The 26,992-nt window shown below is 35.7% G+C and overlaps 1 protein-coding gene across 1 annotated transcript in view; it reads left to right on the top strand.

The window, feature by feature from the left end:
- LOC128508231 (C-type lectin domain family 4 member M-like) overlaps positions 1–26,992 on the top strand; it is a 302,540-nt gene that overhangs the window by 39,436 nt on the left and 236,112 nt on the right. The window contains exon 3 of the mRNA XM_053479455.1: positions 14,851–15,000. Coding sequence (XP_053335430.1) covers positions 14,851–15,000 — 150 coding nt within the window. The remainder of the gene's footprint in view (positions 1–14,850; positions 15,001–26,992) is intronic.

Genomic DNA, 26,992 nt, shown 5'->3' with positions numbered 1-26,992 from the left:
CCAACACAGAGAGACTGAGGAGTAGCTTCTTCCCGCAGGCGATAAGGTCTCTCAATCACAACACAATACAGGACTAACATCATCTTTTTACATCCAACACTGACTGGGCATTCATGGCCACTATGGACACATTCATGCACACTTTTGCACTATGTATTGATATTTAAATTTATTGACCACTGCACAAATCACTTTAATAACAAGTCACTTTAAGAAGTCACTTTTATGCATATTTGCACACACCAGTCACTTCTACATTTCTGATTTGGACAAATTTCTATTTTCTTCTTTTTATATTTCTATATTATTATATTGATATTTGTTTTTATTTGTACAGTATATTCTACTAGTTAATTACATTTTCTACCATATTTCTTTTATTACAGTATATTTTACTTGTACAGTATATTTTATTATTAATTTTATCTTCTAACATATTTCTTTTATTCACATTTATTTTTTATGTTCAAGCTTCTATTTTAAAGGTCACTAGCAGTTGTGTTAGCATTTCACTACATACCGCATTGTGTATGACTGTGCACGTGACAAATAAAATTTGAATTTGAATTTTTGACTAATAAAAAATAAAAGAATAATATATAATTAGTAATTATTTTACTAAATATTTGATGTTGACCATATACATCTGATGATTAGTGTGGTATTAGCTATTTAAGATTAGTTGTCTAACTAGTAGTTATAATAAATCGATTAAAATGCATGTTTTTATTTTTAAGTTGTAGTAGTCATTTACAGTGTTAAGTGTAGAAACGCGTCAGTGTACTCGGGTTACTTTTTTGATGTAACGAGTAATCTAATGCATTAGGTCCACCATTTAAATACTCAGTTATTTTGTTATATTTTCAAAAATGTAATCCATTATTCAGATAATTTATGTAATATGTGAGCCAAACAGCAGTCATTCCGTTATTGTGTGTGTGTAAAAGTTGTCCTATAAGCCCCGCCCCCTCTAACCCGCCCTCTGTTATTCCTGCTGTTATACCCCTATCTCACCTATGTGGTTTGACTCGCGGTGAGAAGCGGTGTTAGGCACTGTGAGCTGCCACAAGTTCCTTTGAGACTGTGAGTTCACTGTGAGACCGCCAGACGTCCTGTAAAGTTCTGCAAGGTCTGCAAGTACCGATGCATGGAAAAATGGAAATGTAATCACTTGCGGTAAATCATGATGAACCTACTTATGGCCACAGCATGAGACCACGTAGGTGAGATAGGAGTATTAGTAGTTAACAGAATATGGGCCAAACTTCGCTGAGTGATGATGGTAGAATAATTATAAAGGTCTCGACTTAAGGTACATGCATGAGGAATCACAAAGGAGTTTTTATTTTCTGCAATATCATACATTCAGTACAATCATTTCATAACACTTGGCAACACACAGTCCATATGGATTTTATTATTTATTTTCTTAAAATTTTGTCTAATAACCAATAGTTTTTTTTTGTAATTGTCATATACTTACTGCAAAATTCAATGCAGCACATTTTAATAGCCTTTTATTAGGATGAAAACTGTTACTATAAAGTTACTATAAAAAAATCATCCTTACTTTTACCTTAAAACAGTAAGTAGTAATATTATTAAGAAAATCTTTTTTAATGTTATGGAATTTAATATTTCACCAAAAATACACTGTTATGGGAAGAATTTAATAAAAAAAATAAATACATAATCATCAAAAATTCCTACCTAATGGTGTTTTCTAAAACAGAAATTCTGAGGCACACACAACAGGGCTGCTGAAACATTGGAGCAGTGTGAGGAGAAACAGCGGGTCTGCACACTCTATTCACAGGTACAGTAATGGTAGCACCCAGGGGTCAGGATCTGCACATGGACCATAAGTAACCTCTTGTAAGGCATAAGAGAAGAGATCTTTAAAAGATATCGAAGGTTTTACAGACTACAAACATTTATTACCGTAAACAAGTTTTAGCATCAAATTTCGAATCAAGCTTCCGTATATCTAAAACCACTGAGTTGTGATTTAGATGGCACAGTGGCTTAGGTGGCAGAATTTCCTGATGTTCTTAATGTCTGACTGTGTTGACAAAATTCCACATTATACTAGATAACTTGTTTCTGCACAGTTTGCTAAAAGTATATTTAATATGTTTGAAATTCATTAATTTCATTCAAAATTACCCCAAATTTAATTTAATTTAAGACATATGGTGTTGGCATTTAATGGTTGTGACCAGAGCAGTATCAATATCAAATGTTTAAAATAAAAAAACATCAAACTAACAAGAACCGTAGCAATTGAACAGGTTATGGAAGAAACAGGGAGTCAGGAAGAGGACCTTAGAGTTTCAGCTGACCACAAGATGTCCTGATTTATTTAATTTATTTTTTTTAAATGTCTGACAGGGTTAATAGAATCACATGACACAAATTCTATAAATTCTATTCTCTCTATATATATATATATATATATATATATATATATATATACAGTGGAACCTCGGATTTTGAGTAACGTGGTATACGAGTGTTTTGCAAGACAAGCAACAATTTTTAATTATTTTTTACTTGAAAAACGAGCATTGTCTTAGTTAACGAGCACCGAGTATCATGTTTCACGCATGCGCGAGCGTTACGTCATCACAAGTGAGCCAACGGTTTTTCTCTCTCTTGCAGCAGAATTGTAGGTAATCGTCTCTCCTGCTGGGTGAATACACACACGCGCTGTGTGTGTGTGTGTGTGATGTGCGTGTGCGCGCGCGCACACACACACACACACACACACACATTAACGGAGAGACCGTTTTTAAAACCGTTTAAAAATTAGCAAGGAACATCGCTAGTCACACTCGCGTGAGTGCATACTAACGGGATTACTACTGTAAAGTAAAACAACAACAACAACAAAAATTAAACAGCTCCTCACCTTTGAAAACAGCCGCGACAGAGAAGAGTTTGTGTGTTTATTTGGCAACCTGAGAGAAGGGGAGCTGTAAAGCCGAGACCTATCGTCTCCCCTGCTGGGTCTTAGTGCCTGCAGTGTTTTTGCGTGCGCGTGTTTGTGTCTGTGTAAGGCAGAGAGTTTGTGTGTTTGTTTGGCAACCTGAGAGAAGGGGGCCGTAAACGCGAGCGAGCCCCCCTTCATCCCCCCTCCTCTCAGGTTGCCAAATAAACACACAAACTTCTCTCTGTCGCGATTGTTTTCAAAGGTGAGGAGCTGTTTAATTTGTTTTTTGTTGTTGTTGTTTTACTTACAGCAGTGATCCTGTTAGTATGCGCTCACGTGAGTGTGACTAGGAATGTTCCTTGCTAATTTTTAAATGGTTTTAAAAACGGTCTATCCGTTAATGTGTGTGTGTGTGTGCGTGTGCACATTTTACACACATACACGCTGCATGCACAAACGAAAACCCTTATCTGTCGGGGTTTAATTTTACATATTTTTAAGGTAAAGTACAGGTTAATTTGTTTTATTTTTACTTTAAATTTTGTATTAATTATATTTATGTATTTATTTTTTTGGGCTGTAGAACGAATAATTTAAGTTTCCATTATTTCCTATGGGAAAATAAAATTTGGTTTACGAGTGTTTTTGGAATACGAGCCCACTTCCGGAACGAATTAAGCTCGTAATCCGAGGTTCCACTGTATATATATATAAGTTTAAGACATGGTTGTTCTGCGCGAGGTGTAGGGAAAAAAACAACACGTAATAATTATGAATAGTTTATGAATAATTAGTTTGCATGTTCGTTCTAAAGGGTTCATCTACTAAATTTGCTATATTAGAAGCATTTTATCGTTTTCTATTCTAAACTTTATGATAAACATTTTTTTCACAGATCCAGCGTGATTTCCAGAAACATGGTCTGTCATTCCAGGCCTTTTTATCTGGAAACTGCCAGATTTCACCACAGTCTTCATTATTATCCTGATCGTTCGGTTCCCCCCCATACCAGTACCTGAAAGCCAGAGAAACAGAATCTATTAATTTCTCGTCAATTCCATACATTTTCTCTTCCACAGAGGTTCAACTCAATTATAACAACTTGATAAAGTTAACTTGACTTAACCCATCACATGAATGCTATACATTTTAACGAATTAAGAGTGTTACAGATAAACAAAGTAAAAAAAAAACTGAGTTAATTATAAACTCTTACCCATTGTCAATTTTCTGTTTTGTACCATCAACCCATGTCCACTCTCCCTCTGTGTCTCTGTCACTCAGACCAATCCAAGCTTGGTAATAGTTTCCCATTTGTTTAATGAACTCCTGAAATATATAAAAAAATATTATTATTATTTTTATTATTATTATTATTATTATTATTACACATGTGGGGACATACACACATGCATGCACACACCCATTCCTCTTTGCTGTTTATGATCACCAGATCTGCTCCTCTCTCTTTGCAGTCCTTTCTGCTCTCAGTCCAGTTCTTCTTCTTAGTAGAGATGTAGTGAATACTGGAGCTGAAGAATCTCCATCCTTGTTTAAAAAAATCTGATCACATAATACAACACATAAAATGCATAGAGCATTTAGTAAATATTTTTTATTAAATGTACATCTCTAGGTTTAAAGAAATTTAAATAAAATGTATGAAAAAGTCGTACCGCTGAGAGCTGGCTTGTAATCAGATTTACACAGGTCTCTCTCTATAGTCAAGTTTTTGGTACTGGTCTGTAACTGGTCTCTCTCTATAGTCAAGTTTTTGTTACTGGTCTGTAACTGGTCTCTCTCTATAATCAGGGTATTGTAGTTGGTCTGTAACTGGTCTTTTTCTGTATTGAGATTGGTGAATTTAATCCACAGCACTGTGATGGCAGTCAGCAGGAGGACACACAGGAACAAACACACTGCAATAGTTGTGTACCACCTGCTTCTAGTGGTGTTGTAACCTAACATAGGAACAGGTACAGAGAAAGGTACATCCATTTTAATATCTAGAAATATTTAGAAAGTGCGAGCACAAACACACACACACACACACACACACACTGTAAATGTGTCTGTAAGGGCTCATTGTGTTGATGATGATTGTCACAAATGAATTTGATGGGACTGAAGTTGACTTAATTTTTCCAGAGTAGCGAGCAGGCAGTGTTTCTGCCTCAGAACAAGTGGAAATATTTTTTCATTTGTACTTTTTGTACATTTGTTTCTTTACCCATGTAGTCATGTATTGCTTTGGGGTATTCAGAATTGAGTAATTGCTGAACTTAAATGTCAGTATGTATTGGTGTTAAACATGCTCTGTTTTCATGAGAGGAAGTGAAGAGCAATCTAGAGACACAACTCTACACAGGCTTTAAAGGGAGCGGCTTCAGTGATACACTTCTGAAAGGTCTGTGTGGTTTGTGTGGTTCTTACCTCTACTTCCTGTACAAAAAAACAGAGCATGTATTTAACCCTAAGAGATATAAAACTTCAGTTGAGATGAGAGATCTGGACTTAAAATAGATTGTTTAGGGTTCCAGTAATTGTACAGAAAAAAAAAGAAACACAAATTTCTGAAGGTTTCATTTTTTAGCCAGTGTGTATTGTATACTTGACTAACACTTTTATAGATCAATTGGACACTGAGTGTGTTTTCTAAGTGAGATATATAGATGAGAGGGGATGAGTGGTAATGGTTGTACAAACTAGGGAATTACAACATACAACAGCTCAGCTGCCTTAAAGAACAGATGACAAAAAAAAGAACAACAAAAAAATGACTTCAGGTACACACACACACACACACAATTGATTTTGTGCTCTTGTACTTCAATAAATAATAATTCAAGCTACTGAATTTGGGTTGATATAAACTCCCAGACTGTGTTTTCTACAGAAAGCCCATTAATCATACTTATGCTGTGAAAAAAGTGCGCTTAGCTTGAGAAAAAGCTGTAGGCTGATGTGTTTTCTTCAAAGTGATTTGAAAACCAGACAGACACACGCACATTGCCAATACACTGTGCCACGCAAGAGGGAGTAGCTTTGAGGATACTACAGAAAACCTCAGGGGAAACCACAGGCAAGTGAATGTACAGTGGGGTCCTACCCAAGCATTACTATGATTCTCATACCCTAAAGTGTTAGAGACATAATTTTTTGGAAAAAAAAAATAAACCACCAGGTCAGTTCACCAGGTTGCACCAGGATGAAAAACTTTTGGCCTGGGGTGGCACATGACCACAGCTGATGACGACACGAGTCATAGGGGGAGCACTTTGTTATGCTCTAATGCCGTGCTGCATATTTTTTTACTGCAGAACTGCAGAAGTACAGGTACCATAAGACCTGATTTTACAAAACACACAGATAAACTATTTGGAATAGGCTCGGATTAGTGTGTGATTTTCCTACCTGTTAAACAGAAGTAACAAATAAGTCAATAACTGTAACATTAACATACTTTTTATGTAACTCACAGCTGATTGCACAATCTATACTAGCCTTGTGATAAGTCAATAATATGTCCCCGAAATATACTGTACTCTATATAATTTGCATATATTAAATTATATATATATATATATATATATATATATATATATATATATATATATAAAATTTAATATATGCAAATTATTAGAGTACAGTATATTTATATATATATATGTTAATAATTTGTATTAAATATATATATATATATATATATATATATATATATATATATATATATATATATAATATATATTTAATATTTAATATTTAATATATTGTATTAAATATATATATATATATATATATATATATATATATATATATATAATTTAATATATGCAAATTATTAGAGTACAGTATATTTATATATATATATGTAAATAATTTGTATTAAGTAAATATTAAATACTTACTTTAGATTTCTCATGCTTGCTTGTTATTTGGTTTCAACTGTGTGGTTTTCCGTTACAGAAACAGAACAGAGATGTTAAACCACATAGCTTTAGCAGATAGCAGATGAATGTGCAGTACCACTGCCAAGAAAAACTAATTCCTTGTATGTTTAAGCGACCTTGGCAATAAAACTCTTTCTGATTCTGATTCTGAAAAATCAAAAAAATCTTAATAATTTGTTGCTGTTGGTTTATTTTAAAACCTTTTATACACAATAAATACATTAAATACATATCTATTAGTGATTGCTGTCTGCAAAAGGTTCTGTTGGTTTTACTCAATTTCTGGTATTTGCATTATATTGTCTAGTGCAAATCTACAGTAGTCTTACTAATGACAGTAAGTCAAAGTTAAGACTCAGTTTTTTTTACAAGGTTTATGGGGTTTTGCCTGATCTGTGTTAGTCTGTGATACTGTATTAATTATTCTCCAAAAACCTGTAATTACACTGAAACTAAGGGCGTCATGACCATATACACAATGCAGCATGCACATACTGATGCACATTAACAAAACAGAAAAAAGATGCATTTATGTACATGCTGAATTAACAGTTACATTAATTTCAACTCAATAGAGCTTGCCCTCCACTTTACTGCAGTATGGCCTGGCAAAGCATTTTGAGGAAGGAAAGCTAAAAATCTTGACCTTTCTCAAGTGTCTTATTACAAATTTATGTGATGTCTAGATGCCAAATGCCTAAAAAACATATATTTTTTCCAACATTTATATACTGTAGATGTGACTAAATATAGTTATATGGGCCATGTAGTTTATTAACTGCCAGGTGTCACAGAAAACCACAAAGGTAAACCACCCAGGATAAAAGTGACCAGCAAAAAAAAAAAGTGAAAATGGGCCTTTTAACAGAAAAACATTTTTACAGAGCCATGTTAAAGTATTTGCTCCTTTTTAATTTGTTTTTATTTTTATGCATATTTGTCACACTTAAATGATATAATTTTTTACTTAAATGAATCAGAACAAATTTTAATATTACACAAAAATAACCTGAGTAAATATTAAATGCAGCTTTTAAATAAAGTTTTTACTTATTAATTTATTACTTTCCAAACCTGCATGGGACTGTGTTTAAAACCCTTAGAACTTCAGCGACACGGATCGGTGCCGGAAATGCAACAACAATTAATTAATTAATTGAAAAAAAAGTGTAATTTTTTTGTGTCACCAAAAAACATTTCAATTACAAAAATACTAATATTTTTATTGTTTTATTGTCATAAAATCAACCATAAAACTAACTGATTGTATGTGCCAATCGTATTTCTCTCACTAAGTGACAAAAAAGGGGTGTGTGTGCACACCAAACAGAGCCTAATGCGCAAAAATGGGATGTTATGCAGTATAACGTGTCGCTAATACTATGAAAACTCGGCTTGGTATTTATTATTTCTTACATATTTGTATATGATATAAATATTATATGATTTATTATCTTATCTGGTAACAGAAACAACCATGAAATGTTTTGTGCCCAACGTGCCAACCCGGAAGACCATGTCTGTAAAGCGTTTGTTATAAGGTATCGTTTTCTAGGGTAAATATGGTTAAACCTGTGTATGTGTGTTTGTGTATGTGCACCATAAAGCATGGCGACTTCACTCCTGCAAGAAACATGTTTGGATTAAATTTTACTAATTTTTTTTGTTATAAGGTAAAGTTTAATAGAGTAAAAAGTTTTAATCTTTGTGTGTATGTGTGTGTGTGTGTGTGTGTGTGCGTGTGTGTGTGTGTTTGTGTGCACGTCATAAATCATGGCAACTTCATTCCTGTTCTTGGATTAAATTTTACTTGTTTGTTTTCTTATAAGGTAAAGTTTAATAGGGTAAATACAGTTTAATGTGTGTGTTTGTGTATTCATGTTTGTGTGTATGTACGTGTGTGTGTGTGTGTGTGTGTGTACGTGCATGTGCTCGAGCGTGTGTCAACATTTCATAAAAGTCTAATCAATTAGAAATCTGCATAAACAGGATTGTTTGTCATTGTTTATATATGAAACAAATGTTTATGTATAAGGTTATGTGTTAATCAATGTAACATATAAACAAGGGTTAGTGTGTGTGTGTGTGTGTGTGTGTGTGTGTGTGTTATATCTAAAGATAGCAAAGGGAAAGAGGGCCTTTGAAGAGAAGTCCCGGTGACAGTCATGTTAGTTGATTAAACAGGTTACTACTGTAAAACTGTTCCTTAACGCACAAAGCATAATAATAATAATAATAATAATAATAATAATTATTATTATTATTATTATTATTATTATTATTATTATTATATTAATAACAATAATAAGAATAATAATAATAATAATATTGTTGTTATTATTATTGTTATTATTATTATTATTATTATTATTATGAATAATAATAATAATAATATTAAACAGCTAATTATTTAACTTAGTACAACACGTTTTGCTAAAATAAATGTACAGAAATCATGTAATGGTAATGCAGTGTCAAGATTAGAAGAAATCCTATGTAAATCCAAACCTGTAATTATATGTATAGTGAATATTACTGTGTATATCAGGTATCATTCTTATTATGCCATTTAAAAGACTTCAGGGTACACCCCATTGGTCAACACTAATACTCTGTAATGTGTGTGTGTGTACCTGAGGTTACAGTTCCCATATGTCTTCTCATCACCCAAGTCTTTTATATTGATGTCTGTGTATGAGTCCTTTGAGGCAGCTGGTTTCTCTGCACAGCCTTCAGTCTGTGACAGCTCTAAGAGTGACTTTCTGCAAGAGTTAAAATATACATCTGTGCTCTGTCTTCATGACAGGAAGTGAAGTTGAGAGCAGTCTAAACACAACTCTACAGAGATCAGGCACGGAGATAAGATTCTGAAAGTAATGTGTGGTTTACACACCTCAACTTCCTGTACTAAAAACGGAGCATGTACTGTACAGTGCCTTGCAAAAGTATTACTATCCCTTGAACTTTTCACATTTTGTCAGGTTATAACCAAAAATGTAAAAGTATTTAATTGGGATTTTATGTGACAGACAACACAAAGTGGCACATAATTGTGAAGTGGAAGGATTTTTTTTTTTTTTTATAAATAAATATCTGAAATCTGTGGCGTGCACTTGTATTCAGCCACCCTGAGTCAATACTTTTTAGGACCACCTTTCATTGCAATTTCAGCTAAAAGTTTTTGGAGGTGTGTCTCTATTACCTTTGCATTTCTAAAAAGTGAAATCGTGGTTCATTTCCTGCAAAATAGCTCAAGGTCAGTGAGACTGGATGAAGCGCGTCTGTGAACAGCGATTTTCACTTCTTGCTACAGATTCTCAATTGGATTTATTTCTCTATTTTGGGCCATTCTAACATGAATACGCCTTGATCCAAACCATTCCATTGTAGTTTTTTAGCTTTATTTTTAGGGTTGCCCTGCAGTTGGATTGTAATTCTTCATCTGAAGGCAGGTTTCCTGTTTCTGTTTTAAGTAATTTATTTAATTATTTTTTTAGACAAATGCATTTATAATAAGTATATTTATATAAAAGGTTTGTGTTGTGTTTTAGACAACCCGGCAAATATTTAATGAATGTAAAATAATGTATTTATGTGTTTTTAGTAAATTGATTATTTTAGTCTTTTGTATGTAAATGTAAACATTTAAAGACAACACTACACTGTCCATGTATTTACATCACATACTAGCTATTTCGAAATATACAAGATATTAAGCTATAATGGTAACCAACTTTAACTAGCAAAACATTGCTGGTGGCCCAGTAAAAGTATCTCCACCTTGTTGGTCAACTTATCAGCACAGTTATGCTGGTTCACCAGCTAAACCAGCACCAGACCAGCACTAATTGAAGGGGATTATGAACTAGCACGGACATGGATATAAATCAGGGCAGGGCACAAAGACAGGGTGTAGGCCCATCGCAGGGCACAAGCAGCATATATGCACTCACTCACACACTATGGGCAATTCAGAAACACCAATCGGCCTATTCTGTATGCCGTTTGAGTCTGTGTGAAGAAACCATAAGGCAGGAAATAAACCCTCAACCCTGGAGGTGCGAGGCCACCGTGCTAACCACTTCTTTTTAGATTGATTAATAGATTCATTCATTACAATAATATAAAATATGTTTCACATTTTTTGGTATGTCATGTAATGTTGCAGACAAATACTTTATTAATTAAAAAAATACTGAACAAAACAAGACTTTTAAATAATTGAAAACAGTTGCTACGAGATCTAATCAAACTTGAATAGACACGGCTGTGAACAGACATTGTTACATGGAACAGAGAACGATGAGAAGTGATGTCAGCATGCAATCTTCAAAGCAGTCACAGAAACTTGCCAATAGGGGGCATTGTCTGCAACCTCATAGATAACTACTACCATTTCATTCTGCTCAGAAGAACTCCAAAACATCTTTAATCTATTAAAAAAAAAACACAAAAACATGAAATGATTTTGTCTCTGTGACTGAAAGGCTGAGACTCTGTATAGGGAATTAAAGGTTAATTTAAATGTAACATTCACTGCTAGTAAATCAAGTCAGAGGAAGTAAAAAAAAAAGAGAAACAAAAAGAAGAGTGGCTTTTTGTGGTCAATGTGTAAGGATATTTGAGCTTCAAAACTCACACATACCCCGGATGTGCATGGTAAAGTCCTGTACAGCAGTTATATTCAGTAAGGGAAATACGTATTCCCTCATTGAAATGCAACTTAATTCATACCATTTGTATCATGTGCTTTTTCTGGATTTTTTGGTTGATATTCTGTCTCAATCCTTTACCATAATCCTATGATAAAATTGATAGACCCTTCATTTCTTTGTAAGTGGGCAAACTTGGAAAATCTGTAGGGGATCAAATACTTATTTCCCCCACTGTATAAACAAAGATGTCATTATGATGTGTGTCATAATAATTTAATCCTTGCACCAATACATTCCATTTTGTTCCATATAATGTCATTCAGCAAAATTGTTATACTTTTTGCCTTCTGTTTTTTTTTTAAGACAGAAGTTTCACTGATCTTAGATCAGTGCTAACCACTGCTCTCTTTCACACATCAGTATGTGAAAAAAAGCTTACAGCAGCAACCGCATACTGTAAACACACGCAATGCACACATACTCTTGCACACGGACACACGCAGGGGCATGTAAAGGGGACAGGATTTTATTTTTTTTAAATAAACTGTAAAACAGTAAATTTTACCCTATGGGAGAGTCTTTAGGTCAGATCTGTGCTGTGGGTTTGGGGTTTCTCAGGTCCATCAGTTGAAGGCCTGGTAAAGCACCTGGACGGAGAAAACTGGGGAAAGTGGAGGGAAACTGGGACATGCTGCTCATGCTGTCTCCGCGCCCAAGTAATTACCTGAATGACCAGAAATCTGGCTCCTGGATGATTAGGGGAATTTCTAACATGTTCCACATTTTGGTCAGCTGTCTTGCCGTGTAAGCAGTTTGATGTTCTTCTGTTCCACAATGTTCTGTGAACCCCCTAAAAGCACACATGCCTCCAACTGTCACTGCAAAATGTACTGTATAGTGTAAGTCAACACACTTCACACAATTATTAAAACCCACACACTGTCTCCCTGGTTTAAGTAGCAGGAGGTCAGGTGTTGCTCATCGTTCCTGATTACCTTGGAGCAGCCCTGTGCCTCCCTTAGGTGTTTGCACCTTTTTTGTTGATAATAACAGTTGGCTTTGTATGCAGAAAAAAACTGGCAGTAAAGGAAGAGACCAAACAGCAGTAGCTTCCTGTGGTCGAGGTGTGAAAGCAACAGCACACCATACTGTACTAAGAGGCATGCGTTATTATACAAATGCCTTGTAGCTTGGACCACTGTCAGATTTGCTGTTTTAGAAAACTCAAGTATCTAAACATATAGACAATCCATTCTTTATATAGAAAAAGTTATTTTAATGGTGCTAAAATAAATTATTAATTCATCATCTTATTCAAAAGATACCGTACGTTTTATGTTTTTATGCTGGTTGTATTAGTGTGATTTGTTTTTAAATGTTCCTATTAAAATCTATCCAATTTTTTTTACTTCTGTAAACACAATAATGTTAATTAACCTGCTTAATAATTGTCTGCTTTTCCTTCTCTATAATGAACAGATGTAAGATCTGATGATCGGCAGGCAGGTGTGTGATGGAGCTGCTTCACTTCAGGACACAGTATTTCCTGCAGATCAGTAAAATTATTTTAAAATCATCATCCCTATAATAAAAAAATATATATTTAGAAAACATTTCAGTGTGAGTCTGGTAGTCACATGACTGTTTAGAGACTGCATTAAGGCCTGCCCTCTTACGTGTCTTCATAGTGTGTCTGTTTCTCACTTGTGGCTTATTGCATGTTTAGAATGAATAAAAGAGGAAATAAGTTTTCAATATTGCAGCAACACATTCAGTCACTTGTGCAGTGTGACTTAAGACAGCCACTCCGAGTGTAGTTTTGGACGTTTAGTTAGAATGGAGATAACTGAGGAGATTTATGCAAATGTAGAAGTTATAGGAGAGGACAGAGATGATTGCAGTGACAGCAGGAAATCATATGAAGATGTTTATGCGAATCAGGACAATTTGGAGACCCAGAGGCCCGGAAGCTTTATACAATCTGAAAGTTCAGGTAAAATACACTCACATGCAGAAATATGTGTATATCTTCTGAACTACTTTTTTTATGCAATGATCCATAAAATAATCCATTTAAAATGTGTAAAGTGTAACAAAATGTATTTTTATGTATTGTTAAAAATGGCATTATGTAAGCTTAAAGAAATCAACACACACACACACAGACACACTCACACACAGTTGACTAATAGACACTCGGGTACAAAACTGTTTGTGGCAATTTCTGTTTGATTAGACTCTCAATATTTTATTTTGTGTCTATTTAAGTTTTGTTCATTTATGATGAGATCCTCAATATTGAGTGATATAAAAGAAGACTAGGTTAACCAGTAGTCATCAGCTGCTACCAAATCCATCTTTAGCTCTTAAGAAACAAACAGACCTGAAATGTTGGACCTGGATAAAATGCAGGAAAAGTTTGGTATTTGATGAAGATGATGATGATGATGATGATTATTATTATTATAACTATTATTATTATTATTATTATTATTATTATTATTATTGTTATTATTATTATTTGGCCACACAATGTCTTAGTGTTTAGCACTGTCGCCACTCACCTCCGGGGTTCGATTTCCACCTCTGGGTCTGTGTCCATGAGGTTTGCATGTTCTCTGTGGTGGGTTTCCTCCGGGTACTTTGGTTTGCTTCAACAGTCCAAAAGCCTGCAGATTAGGCTAAATGGTGTTTCAAAATTGCCTGTAGTGTGTAAATGCGCTTGTAAATGTTGATCGGAGACCATACAGTGGTCAAATTATTATTATTATTGCATTCTAGATAATTAAATATTTAAATTTCCATATTATTTAGTTACAAATAATTTCCACTTCTAACTATTTGTTTCGTGCTCCTACTGTAGCTGTCTGTTCAACTTTTATGGAGCCTTTTACGCGCGTCACTTGCGCTTAGGAATGCACCTTGCACATGCACAGACAATAAAAAAGAAAATGTTTTCATTTAAATATTCATTTAAAGTGATGTGATTCAGATTAGCAAATCAATTTCTTTAAAACCAGCTCAAACCCCCGCAAAGGGAGGAGTTTCATTGTAATGGCAGGATAGAGTTATTAAAATGTTCTCCAATTCACTGCTGAATTGCAACAGCCTTATTGATAATAATGAAGCTGTTGAGACTGAACTGTAAATGCTAGGTCTAAATTTGTAGAAAATAAATTATGTGTCTTTGTGTTCATTCACATCCAGGAGGGGACACTGCATGGAGCAGGTATTACAGACTGACTGCAGTGTGTGTGGTGCTGCTGTATGTTCTCCTGCTGACTGTCATCACAGTGCTGTGGATCAAATTTAGCACCCTGAACACAGAATACAGCCAGTTACAGACCAGTTGCAACAACCTGACTATATGGAGAGACCAGTTACAGACCAGCCACAACAACCTGACTACAGAAAGAGAACAGTTACAGACCAGCCACAACAACCTGACTACAGAAAGAGAACAGTTACGGAATAAGACAAAGGAATACCTGAGGAAATTTTGTGCATGGGGTAAGTAGATACTGTAGATTTAGCTTATATTTTCTGCCCAACAGTAAAATGTACACAGATGACATCCATAAACAGTCTTAAAACTGGGGCATCAAGATTTAACTCACATCCTCTCACATGTTCTCCATATAATTACACAGAGGTCTTAGAATAAAAAACGTCTCATTAATATTGGTAACATTTTATAATACTGATCCATAACTAATAGATAACTGTATAAGAAGTAAGAAAGAATGAATAAATAGTTCTTCATTGACATTAACTAATCAGTAATTAGGCTTGTATCAGTTCACTATTAACTGTGCAGTTATTACTGAGTCTTACATTTCTCCTGAATAACTAATAACTAACTTTGTCTGTATTGTAATAACACCTGATTAATTACTGATCACCTCAACATTAATTCCCAATCACTAAACCTTACCTTCCTCCTGGAGATAATATACGTACCGCCGCCGTTTCCACACCCAGTGTCTAAAATATAAATGTCTATATAAGTGCTTATTGTCCACACATAGAGTTCTCTTTAGAGTGTGTGTGCTGTTTTTATTTTTCCAGTCAGGGTCTAAAGAGTCTTCTTTAATTATGTGCAGTAAGACAACACACCAAATACTCAAAATGAATAATCAATCCAAGTGATCAACAGGGCAAAACATCTCCTGTTTCTAAACCCTGAAACAGAACAGTTTGGGTGAAAGCACCCATCATAAATATACAGTGGAACCTTGGATTACAACCATAATTCGTTCCGGAAATGGGCTCGTATTCCAAAACACCCCTAAACCAAATCAAATTGTTCCATAAGAAATAATGGAAACTCAAATTATTCATTCCACAGCCCAAAAAAATAAATACATAAAAATAATTAACACAAAACATAAAGTAAAAATAAAACAAATTAACCTGCACTTTATCTTTAAAAAAAAACAAAGTAAAAATAAATCCCGACAGATAGGCACTGTGTACAGATGTGGCCATTAAGAAGGCTCGTGTTTCCCCACGAGATGCCGCAATTTAGCGCGTGGCGTGCCGCGACTTGCCGTAAGCAACATTTGCGAATTTAAATAAATGTGTTGTTCTTCACTAAATATCGGCTAGATGGCGCATGGAAGGACTTTATCTAAAAGCCAGACCAAGTACAATGGAGAATTGTGTATAATTAGTTAGCCTAAAACAATATTGTTTCCAATGCTGAAGCAAACATGAATTTACTTTTGTTTTACAACAGATCTTTCATGATGAACGTGTGTATATGTGCTTCATATTATTTTATCTGATATTGTTAACTATGCGAATATAGTACTTTCACTTTACAAAAGGCAGCGTTTTAATCAAAAGGCTGATAAACGCGTGTTGTACAGTATATACAATGCGACAGCGCGCTCAGTTACTGTAATCCCTTTTCTCACCTTTGATGTAGGTGTGAAGTTATCAAACCGTTTTCGCGGATGGGGGAATTGGCAGAATTGAGGTGTTTAAAATGATTTAACAAGACCGAGCAGACGTCTCTGCCTAAAATGTATTTCACCAGCAAAACATAGAATAAATAGAAATAAAATGTTTAATGGTACCAATCAAATCAGACTCCATAATCACTTTGAGTGTAATTCACAAATTTACTGAATATATTATGTTTTTATGTGTATACAGTATCCATTTTTACATCTTTAGTTTTTTAGTTTTTTGTTTTAGTTTCCAGAATCCTGTCCGTTCTCGGTTAGACGGCGGAGCTGTTTATTTTGTGTTTTCAGTTTTCTTTTGGTTTCCTTTTAAATTTATTAATTAATAATCCCACGCTATCTCCAAATGGAAATGTCTTCCTGTGTCTGTCATACAGTAAGCACTTACAACAACTCATATTTCACTGACCCCCTCTAAAGCCCTGCGTCAGGGCTATTACAATCAGTAAATCATCTCTTGGTGCGGATCTCCACCACAACCCTAACAATATAATTAGTAAAAAAAAATTAAATTAAAAATGTCTTGAAACATAATGCAGTAACTCTTTATTCATTTGAAGACGGTAAAGGTGTTAATGTTTCGTACATTTCTTTATTCGTCCTTTCTGTTTGTGCTTAGGGGGCCTGGCCATCTGGAGCACCGGGAGTTTTCCCAGTGGGCCGCTGGCCAATGTCGGCCGGCCCAGTCAGTACCCATATGGATGAATGCATCGACCACACAGGCGCCGCCAACAAAGAGCGCGTGTTTATGTTACCGCGCATGCGGATGTATTGCCCTCCCTTTGTTTGTTTGGTCTTTTCTATTCTATTTACTTTTAATATACGGAAGGGGATAGATATTGATCCTTTCTCGATGCAGCGGATTTCTCTGAGCAAATTAACAATAATTTCCATGAATGAAAGGGTGGAGCTAAAAGTTACGCAAAAAAAGTAAAAAGCTTTAAAGGTAAATGCTGTGAAATGCTTTAAATAAACAGATTATGCCTTCGGCGTGAAGGGAAGTTCCAGTAGGCTCTGACGGCTTTTACATTACGGTCAGGGACAGTGAGGCTGGATCCAGCAGCCCACCACATCTCACATCATAATACACTGGCTCATTAAAGTGGAGATTATTTTTTAAAACTACTTACTAGTATAAAAATATAACACAATACAAAAACAAAAAGAAAAGTATATATTGGGTCATATTTGTACAGAAAGAAATTCTTCGATATTACAAAAATATATTTTTATGTCATATACACTTTACTGCATGCTACAAACAAATATGAAAGTTCAGTAGCACGGCAGTTTGCCAAGCATTTGATAACGCATTGTTTGTTTTGCTTACGGCCATACTGTATGTGTACATGTAAATGAACGGACACGTATGATGACGTATAACAGTGTTGTAGTGGTGTCCCATTTCTTAGGGGAAATATTTTAACCCTTCCCCTTTTCACTTTGTTTCAAAGGACAAGGGGAAGGGGCGAGGGGTAGGGGAAGGGGTAGAAAATAGAATTGGGATTGGGCATAAGACACGGGCGAGAAAGTGAGGGAGAGCGACACGCAACAGTTAAGCGCGCGCTCTCGTGTTAAAGTGCACAAAGCACAAACTCTACTCTCTCTATGCCTACTATAAATCCTCAGAAAGGGCATAAGCCCCGAGAGAATCTTTAGTTTTTTAGTTTTTTGTTTTAGTTTCCAGGATCCCGTGCGTTCTCGGTTAGAAGGCGGAGCTCTGTTTATTTTGTGTTTTCAGTTTTCTTTTGGTTTCCTTTTAAGTTTATTAATTAATAATCCCACGCTATCTCCAAACGGAAATGTCTTCCCGTGTCTGTCATAAGCTCTCACAACAACTCCTATTTCACTGACCCCCTCTAAAGCCCTGCGTCAGAGCTATCGTAATCAGTAAAACATCTCTTGGTGCCGATCTCCACCGCACCCCCTAACAATATAATTAGTAAACAAAAATAAAATTAATTAATGATATCTTAAAACATAATGCAGTAACTCTTTATTAATTTGAACACGGTAAATGTGTTAATGTTTCGTACATTTCTTTATTTGTCCTTTCTGTTTGTCCTAAGGTTTCACTGTTTTCCATACAATGTTTGGACAACAATGTTCCGGAAGTGATATTAAATAAGAATACACAATTTTGTTTCAATACAGTTTTATTAAATATAGAATATGTTTATGTTTTGCTGGCGAAATACATATTAGGTAGAGACGTCTGCTCAGTCTTGTTAAATCGTTTTAAACTCCTCATATCTGTGAATTCCCCCGTAAGCGAAACCGGTTTAATAACTTTACACCTATCGTGAATGAAAGGTGAGAAGAGGGGTTACAGTTACTGGGGGTTCTGGGTGTCACCTCGGGACGTGCTGTCATGTTGTATTCAGAGAATAGATTTAAACAAAATCACGTTTGCTTCAGCATTGGAAACAATATTGTATTAGGCTAACTTTATTAAAGATGAATCACTTTTGTATTCTTTGTATTCGTCTTTTTGTACATATGCGCGGGCATCTTAAAATTTGAACAGAAAACAATAGTGGGCTGGTAGGAACGTTATTTTTAATATTAATTTGCTTTACATTTGAGCACTCGTTGAGCTTTTTAATTTTTATATACTACCATATCATATATTTGTGTCTAATACTGTTATATAATATATATATATATATATATTTTTAACATTAAATGCAGTTTTGTTTACTTGCGATTAGACTTTTAAAATGTAACCTACGTATCTACAGTATAGGCATATTTAACTACTTCAGCAGTGAGTAAGAAATGTGGTCGGTCTAGCTTCTAAATAAAGTTCTTATTTGATATAATTTTATTATTTAATTAATTATCTTATTATAAACATGATTCTTATTCTCTATATTCTTGTCGAGTATAGTCCTTCAGAGCAAGCACTGTGTCAAAAGATTCTGCGGAATCTCTTCTCACCTTTCATTCACGATAGGTGTGAATTTATCAAACTGTGTGCGCTGTTGGCAAATACTGTAGGGGGGTTTAGATGAATTAACAAGACAAAGCGGATGTCTATGCCTAAAATAGATAGGTTTAAACAGATAGATTAATGATAGCAATTAAATCAGACTTAATAGTTGGATTTTATACGTTTCTTTTTATTTACTGTATGGACAGTCATATTATGCTTTCTCTATGTTATTTATCTCTCTATATATTCTCTAATTATGACTTGAATAAATCGGCTCACAATTGGAGCGCGCTGGCGTGTTGGAAAAGCCTGCGTTTATCTATTAAGTAGCCTATATAAGTGTGAGCCGCAGGTTTATACACGCCGATAAATTAATTCTTTAGGTCTAAATATTCATTTTAATTAATAGCCAGGTGTATTACAAAGTTGTTCTTTGCACGGTGTATCTGCACGGAGGGTTGTGTGTATGCACAGAGAGTTTGTATGTGTGTTTGTGACATTATCTTCTCCTTCAAACATGCTTCCAACCAACCAACAAACCTTGGCTTCCAAACTCAAAAGCTACGTGTCATAGCCGATAACTGCTCTTTTGATCTGCTGGTTACGGCGGGGCGCTGACTGCTGATCAGCGTATAGTAGCCTGTAAAGGCCAAGATCTTCCCCAAAAATAGTGTGAATATCTGCAACAAGCACTAACCATTGAAATGTTAAGAATTTAATTAAACACAAATATATCAATTAGATTTTCTTTATACATTAATATTTATTATAAACTTATGCTAGGGTACTTTTACTACGCTGAAGTACAATTTAAAGCTATTTATTAATTTATCTTTTATTTGCTTGCTTGCTTACTTACTTACTTACTTACTTACTAACTAGAGAATGCTTTAGTAAAGAGCTCTAAAACAACATCAATATGAATGACAATGGAATATTACAGAACATGTGAGTTGACGCCCATGCACCAATCACTAACCATTAAAATGTTGGATTTAATAAAAATTGCACTTATATATATCCGTGTTTAATTAAATTCTTAAATCATCGTGTTCACCCATGGGTCTACTGCATAAACACCGTTTTTTGCATTAAGTTTAATGATGCAGCATAGCGAAAGCAACGCAACTAGTCAATGTAGTCTAACGATGAGCTATAAGAATAATTAGATAAGTAAATAAAAACACACAATGGACAAACGAAACTGGTATATACAGTGGAACCTCGGATTACGAGCTTAATTAGTTCTGGAAGCGGGCTCGTATTCCAAAACACTCGTAAACCAAATTAAATTTTCCCATAGGAAATAATGGAAACTTAAATTATTCATTCTACATCCCAAAAACATAAATACATAAATATAATTAATACAAAATATAAAGTAAAAATAAAACCTGTACTTTACCTTAAAAAAATTTAAAAATTAATCCCGACAGATAAGGGTTTTCGTTTGTGCACGCACACACATTAACGGATAGACCGTTTTTAAAACAGTTTAAAAATTTGCAAGTACCATTCCTAGTCACACTCACGAGAGCGCATACTAACGGGATCACTGCTGTAAGTAAATCAACAACAACAAAAAACTAATTAATCAGCTCCTCACCTTTGAAAACAATCGCGACAGAGAGAAGTTTGTGTGTTTATTTGGCAACCTGAGAGAAGAGGGGCTGAAGGGGGGTCGCACGCGTTTACAGCCCTCTTCTCTCAGGTTGCCAAACAAACACACAAACTCTCTGCCTTACACAGACACAAACACACACACACTCAAAAACACTGCAGGCTCTAAGACCCAGCAGGGGAGACGATAGGTCTCGGCTTTACAGCTCCCCTTCTCTCAGGTTGCCAAACAAACACACAAACTCTTCTCTGTTGCGACTGTTTTCAAAGGTGAGGAGCTGTTTAATTTTTGTTGTTGTTGTTTTACTTTACAGTAGTGATCCCGTTAGTATGCGCTCACGCAAGTGTGACTAGCGATGTTCCTTGCAAATTTTTAAACAGTTTTAAAAACGGTCTCTCCGTTAATGTGTGTGTGTGCGTATTCACCCAGCAGGAGAGACGATTACCTACAATTCCGCTGCAAGAGAGAGAAAAACCGTTGGGTCACTTGTAATGACGTAACGCTTGGTGTTATAACAAGAAGCACATGCGTGAAACCTGATACTCGGTGCTCGTAAACTAAGACAATGCTCGTTTTTCAAATAAAAAATTATTAAAAATTGTTGCTCGTCTTGCGGAACACTCGTAAACCGCGTTACTCGTAATCCGAGGTTTTACTGTACTAATACTTCATTGAATAAAAAAATAAATACTATAATATTTGTTTATAATATTTATTAATAAGTATACCTTTTTTTACGATGCTTTTCTTAAATAATTACTTTTCATTTGTATTTTTATTATATATAATAATATAATTTTAATTTCTTTCCTTTTTTTTCGTAAAGCTGTTTTGAGACAATGACCATTTTAAAAGCACTATACAAATTATAGTATGCCTTATGCGGTCGATATTGCCAGCTGATAGAGAAGAAACAGACAATCAAAAGTAGTGTGTGGATGTCTGTGATTGGCTGGTTTTGTGGCAGTTTTGTAACACTGGACAAAGTTGAGCGAGAGTCAAGCGCGCACTGAAAATTAATGTTGCACGCGCATGCAGGCAGAGTCGAGCACGCACAGAATCGAGAGGTCGCGGGTGCACGGAGAACATGTTGCGCGAGCAGGGAAGACTCTGCATGCGCATAATCGAGCTGTTGAGCGCGCAGTGGGTACACTGCACGCCAGAGGTAGGACAAAGTCATTGTTTGGCAAGTCACAAGTAAGTCTCAATTCATTGCCCTCAAGTCCCGAGTCAAGTCTCGAGTTAAGACAGGCAAGTCCCGAGTCAAGTCCCAAGTCAAAGGCAACAAGTCTCAAGTCAAGTCCAAAGTCCTACGGTTTGACTTTCAAGTCTTTTCAAGTCTTTTTAGCAGAAAAATAAAATGTATACAGATTATGTATGGTTGTAAGATCTGTATTTATTAAACAAACCTTTTTTTATGAAAGAACATTGCTCAGATACATAAAAATACAAATGTTAGTAAATGCTAGTAGCAATGTAAAATGGTAGCACATATTCTCAATGAAGTAGGCTACTTCATACAAACAATAACGTGGTTTTCTTCACATAACATTAAAGAACTTTGCTCCCTACTTAGTGTGATACACTCACGTAGGCTACCTCATACAAACAATCCGGTGCTGTGTTGAAGTTGGTTCCCCCATCAGGATGCGTTTTTTTTAGCCCCACCCCCGTGAAAAGGGCACAGGGAACGCGCATTTAGGAGAAGGCTCGCCCGCGAAGGGTTATGCGCGGACCACTGAGATTCTCGAGTCCACACCTCTGCTGCACGCGCATAGAGTGCTTTGTCTGCTCTCAAAATGTTAAACCCCGGGCTCAGAATTGTGGCAGGAATATAACGCCATAGAAACCCAGCATTTTTAAGTGTACTACTACAGTACTAATGAATGGACAGCGCAGTCAAAGCCCGGGGATTTTGGTGCTGTCGCATTGTATTCAGCGAGAAGCGCATATTTTTGTGTTTGTTTCATTTCATGTCTGTAGTTTTATAAATAAATCTGCTTATATCTGTGCACGCGTTTATCAGCATTTTAATCAAAAAGCTGCATGCTCAACTCACTTTCACTTTGCAAAAGGCAGTGTTTATTGTTTAGTATTTAAAGCACATAAATATAATAAAACAATATTGTTTTAGGATTTTTGCACACGCGCGGGTGCGTTACAATAATAATAATAATAATAAAAATAAATTCGGAGCACTACTAGTACCACTACTACTTATAATAATAATAATAATAATAATAATACTGAATGAAGAAAGCGTAGTTAACAAAGTATCATCATAGAAGGAGAGAAGAATAAATACATATCAGTATTTACAGTTTGAGCTCGACACGTTTATGAGCTCTGTTGCTTGCGGTCAATGGGCGCCTAAGAAAGAGAACACATTTTCGGCTTCAGTAGACACACAATACTTCAGACTGAAACACGACTGCCCCCTACAGGTAATGAAGGGCATTTTCACAGCTTGCCGCAGCAAGTCGTGGGATCCCTTTTCTCGAAACGTGCGTTTTTAATGGCCAGGGCCCGGTTTCTCGAAAGCTTCTTATCGCTAAGTAGTCCTTAAGTTGTACCTTAACCTTTCTCATAACGTTATGGCCCATTTCCTGAAACGCTCTTTCACTAAGTATCTCTTAGGTAAGTCACACCTTAGTAAGGTTGGTCTGGACCAACCTTAACTCATTCTTAGCGTAGTTACAGCTCAAGACGCTAGTCGCCGCTACTGAGCAGCAGTTTTTATAAAAACAGCGGTGTATGGAAGCACATTATGGCACGTTATCAAAGTCGTATTAATGATGGAATATACCGTACGCCTGTTCAAGGATTTTATTTTAGTTGATATCAGAACTAATAGAGTTACTTTTAATTAGCCTATTTCATAATGTGTCTAATGCATTAAAATTGGCGATCACTTTTAATATTAAACAGGTTGCAAACAATTTGTGCTAAACTGAAGACGATGCCATCCATGGAGCCGTGTGGTTCATGTAAATTTTGCCTTTAGACAAAACTTTAGGCCTTTTCATATTTTCCCTGAGGTCGCTTTTAAAAAAAAAGGTTTCGCCTTCAAAGGCAACTGCTCGCTGCTCGCTGCTTTTTTGTTTAAAATGTTTCATTGATTATTAGCCATTATACATAACTGGATGGGCTTTTCTTTTGACCCGTTTTATTTTATTTTATTTTATTTAGTTAAATGAGAAAATAAACTTGGGACTTTCAAACCCCGCATCCATTCATTTTTCTAAGTGATTGTAATGCGTAATACACCTATCTCACCTATGCGGTTTGACTCACTGTGAGATGAACATGTGAACTTTTAAAATAAAAAGTTAACCACGGCACCAAAACTTGCGCTGAATCTGCAGGAACCGGACTTACGGCCACCGTGCGAGACCATGCAAATGAGATACTCTAGGGGTGTTAAACCTCTACTCTGTCATCTCATCGTATTTATTGCATAAGAGCGCTATACAACCCCAACTACTGACATGCTTCACATCGTTTCTGAAGCTGGTGAAGAGTGTTGTCAGCTGTTTGTCAATCAACTATGATTGTATACTCGGTTCGTTTCACTGTCACTACAGGTTACATAAAAATATTAGCGACAGTTTGGGGTTTTTATTTATATATTTGTCTATTATGGCATGCTATTGATGAGTTAACCCATGTCGAAATAAACATTATTGAAAGAATTTTGTATAATCTTTAATTTGCATAGAAAGTGCCGTCTTTCCTAACGCTGTCATGCAAAAGGAGTCAAAAATCGATTCCTGAGCAACCGATGTCAGCTAATTCAGTACCTTCACTGTAGACAGCGCCTTGTAACGTCGGACATAAGAGGCAGTGACTTAGGACAACTCCTAAGTGACAGTTCGAGAAATACACTTAGACTTTTTGTCACTTCACGTAAGATATACCTTAAGAGTCTTCTTAGCTCGCGAATAGTGTAAGTTATCGAGAAACCGGGCCCAGATCTGTATGTGTGTGTGTGTGTGTGTGTGTGTGTGTGTGTGTGAAACTAAAGTAAGCTGCCCTCTCCCTCTTCTCATCTTACACAGTTACCCTTCCTCCACTCTTTTCACACACACACGTGCACGCAACGAAAATGCTGTTTAATCAAGAAAATAATCAAGAAATCTCTCTAATAACACTCAATCGAGAAACACACTAACGTAATCACTGCTGTAAAGTAAAAATAAAACAAATTAACCTGCACTCTACCTTTAAAAAGAATTGTGACAAAGCAATGTTTCTGTGTAGAGCAGAGAAAAAGTGAGTGTGTCTGTGTGTGTGTGTGTGTGTCTGTGTCTTTGTGTCTGTGAAGGCAAAAGTAGGAGTGGTCTGTGTGTGTGTGTGTATTAGGGGGTGGCACAGTGTCCAATGATGTGTGCGCACACAGATACAAAGAGCAGGCTGATACAGAGGGGGAAAATGGATCTTTAACCTCTTGCTTTTGCTTTACACGCACGCTGTACACACACAAAATAAAATGTTTTACGCGCACACACGTGGTCACAGTGTTATAGTAAACAGTACACGCATGTACGGATGTTGATTATACCAGTAAGAGACGAGCACTAAGACCCAGCAGGGGAGACGATTACCCACAATTCTGCAGCACAAGAGAGAAAAAACGTTGGCTCAGTTGTGATCACATGACGCTCGGTATCAAAGCAAGAAGTGCATGCATAATACATGATACTTGTAAACCAAGACTTGTTCATTTTCCAAATCAAAATATACAAAAAAATCTTTGCTCATGTTACGGAACGCTCGCAAACCGCATCACTCACAATCCAAGGTTTCACTGTATTATTTTTTGTTAGGTTGTTTTTATCTTTTTATGGTAGCCTATGTGGTGGAATAAATATCACGTCTATACACAAGCAATAGCTAAGAAACTGTGCGTTTTAATCTCAGTAAGTTCTCTCCATTTATTTCTATAGATAAAGGGAGGTATATAAACTGGACTGAGAGCAGACGGGACTGCAAAGAGGGAGGGCAGTCCTAGTGATCATAAACAGCAGAGAGGAACAGGTGCGTATGTGTGTGTGTGAGAGAGTGTGAGTGTATGCATGCGTGTGTGTGTCTGTGTGTGTATCTCTACTTTTTGCAGTAGTGGACTAAGGCTGAAGGGCCTGGATGAAAAATATAAAGGCCTGATACGTTCAGCATGCATACATTAGAATGGCAGCATAAATAATATTTTATTTATCAACTTGTTTTAATTGTTAAAATAACCTTCTAATAAACTGTATTAGGATTAATATTGCAGCTTAAACTGCACTGACAAAGACAATAGAATAATGTGAACCTCTGTATGTTGGATTATTTAGTTAGTCAGTTCTATACGTTTCACAGTTTACTTGTAATTGGCTAAAGGAAGTGATGCATCAGAAACTTCCTTCCCCCCCGAGATGTGAGCACAGAAAATTGTGGAACAATAATCAGGACTTATCCATGACATTTGTTAATATACGCAGTTTAGGAAACATACCCAGCGATTTGAGGGAGAGTATCGAAAACACAATAATTCAACACAAGAAAAAAAGAAGAAAGCAAACCAACACATAAGAACTAGACCTCCCATTCTCGAAACATACATTTAAAAAAGCAACACCAAGAGCACGGCAAACACCAGGGAAAAATGACATCTGTTACAAAATTCTTGCACACATGACGGATACCTTAATTCAAGATATACTATGATTCTTCAACCTGATATGGAAAATAGGCAATATTCCTAAGGTTTGGAAACTAGCCACTATAATACTAGTACTAAAACCAGATAAAGAAGCTTCAGACCCAACTAACTACAGGCCAATTGCACTCACATTACAAATAGGAAAAACAATGGAACGAATAGTAACAGAAACTAACACACCACCTCGGAATAAACAAACTCTTATCACCATACCAAAATGGGTTT

Source organism: Clarias gariepinus, chromosome 20 (assembly GCF_024256425.1).
Source record: "Clarias gariepinus isolate MV-2021 ecotype Netherlands chromosome 20, CGAR_prim_01v2, whole genome shotgun sequence".
Classification (NCBI taxonomy): Eukaryota; Metazoa; Chordata; class Actinopteri; order Siluriformes; family Clariidae; genus Clarias; species Clarias gariepinus.
The sequence above is the reverse complement of the archived record's forward strand: the minus strand, read 5'-3'. Positions and strand labels throughout refer to the sequence as shown.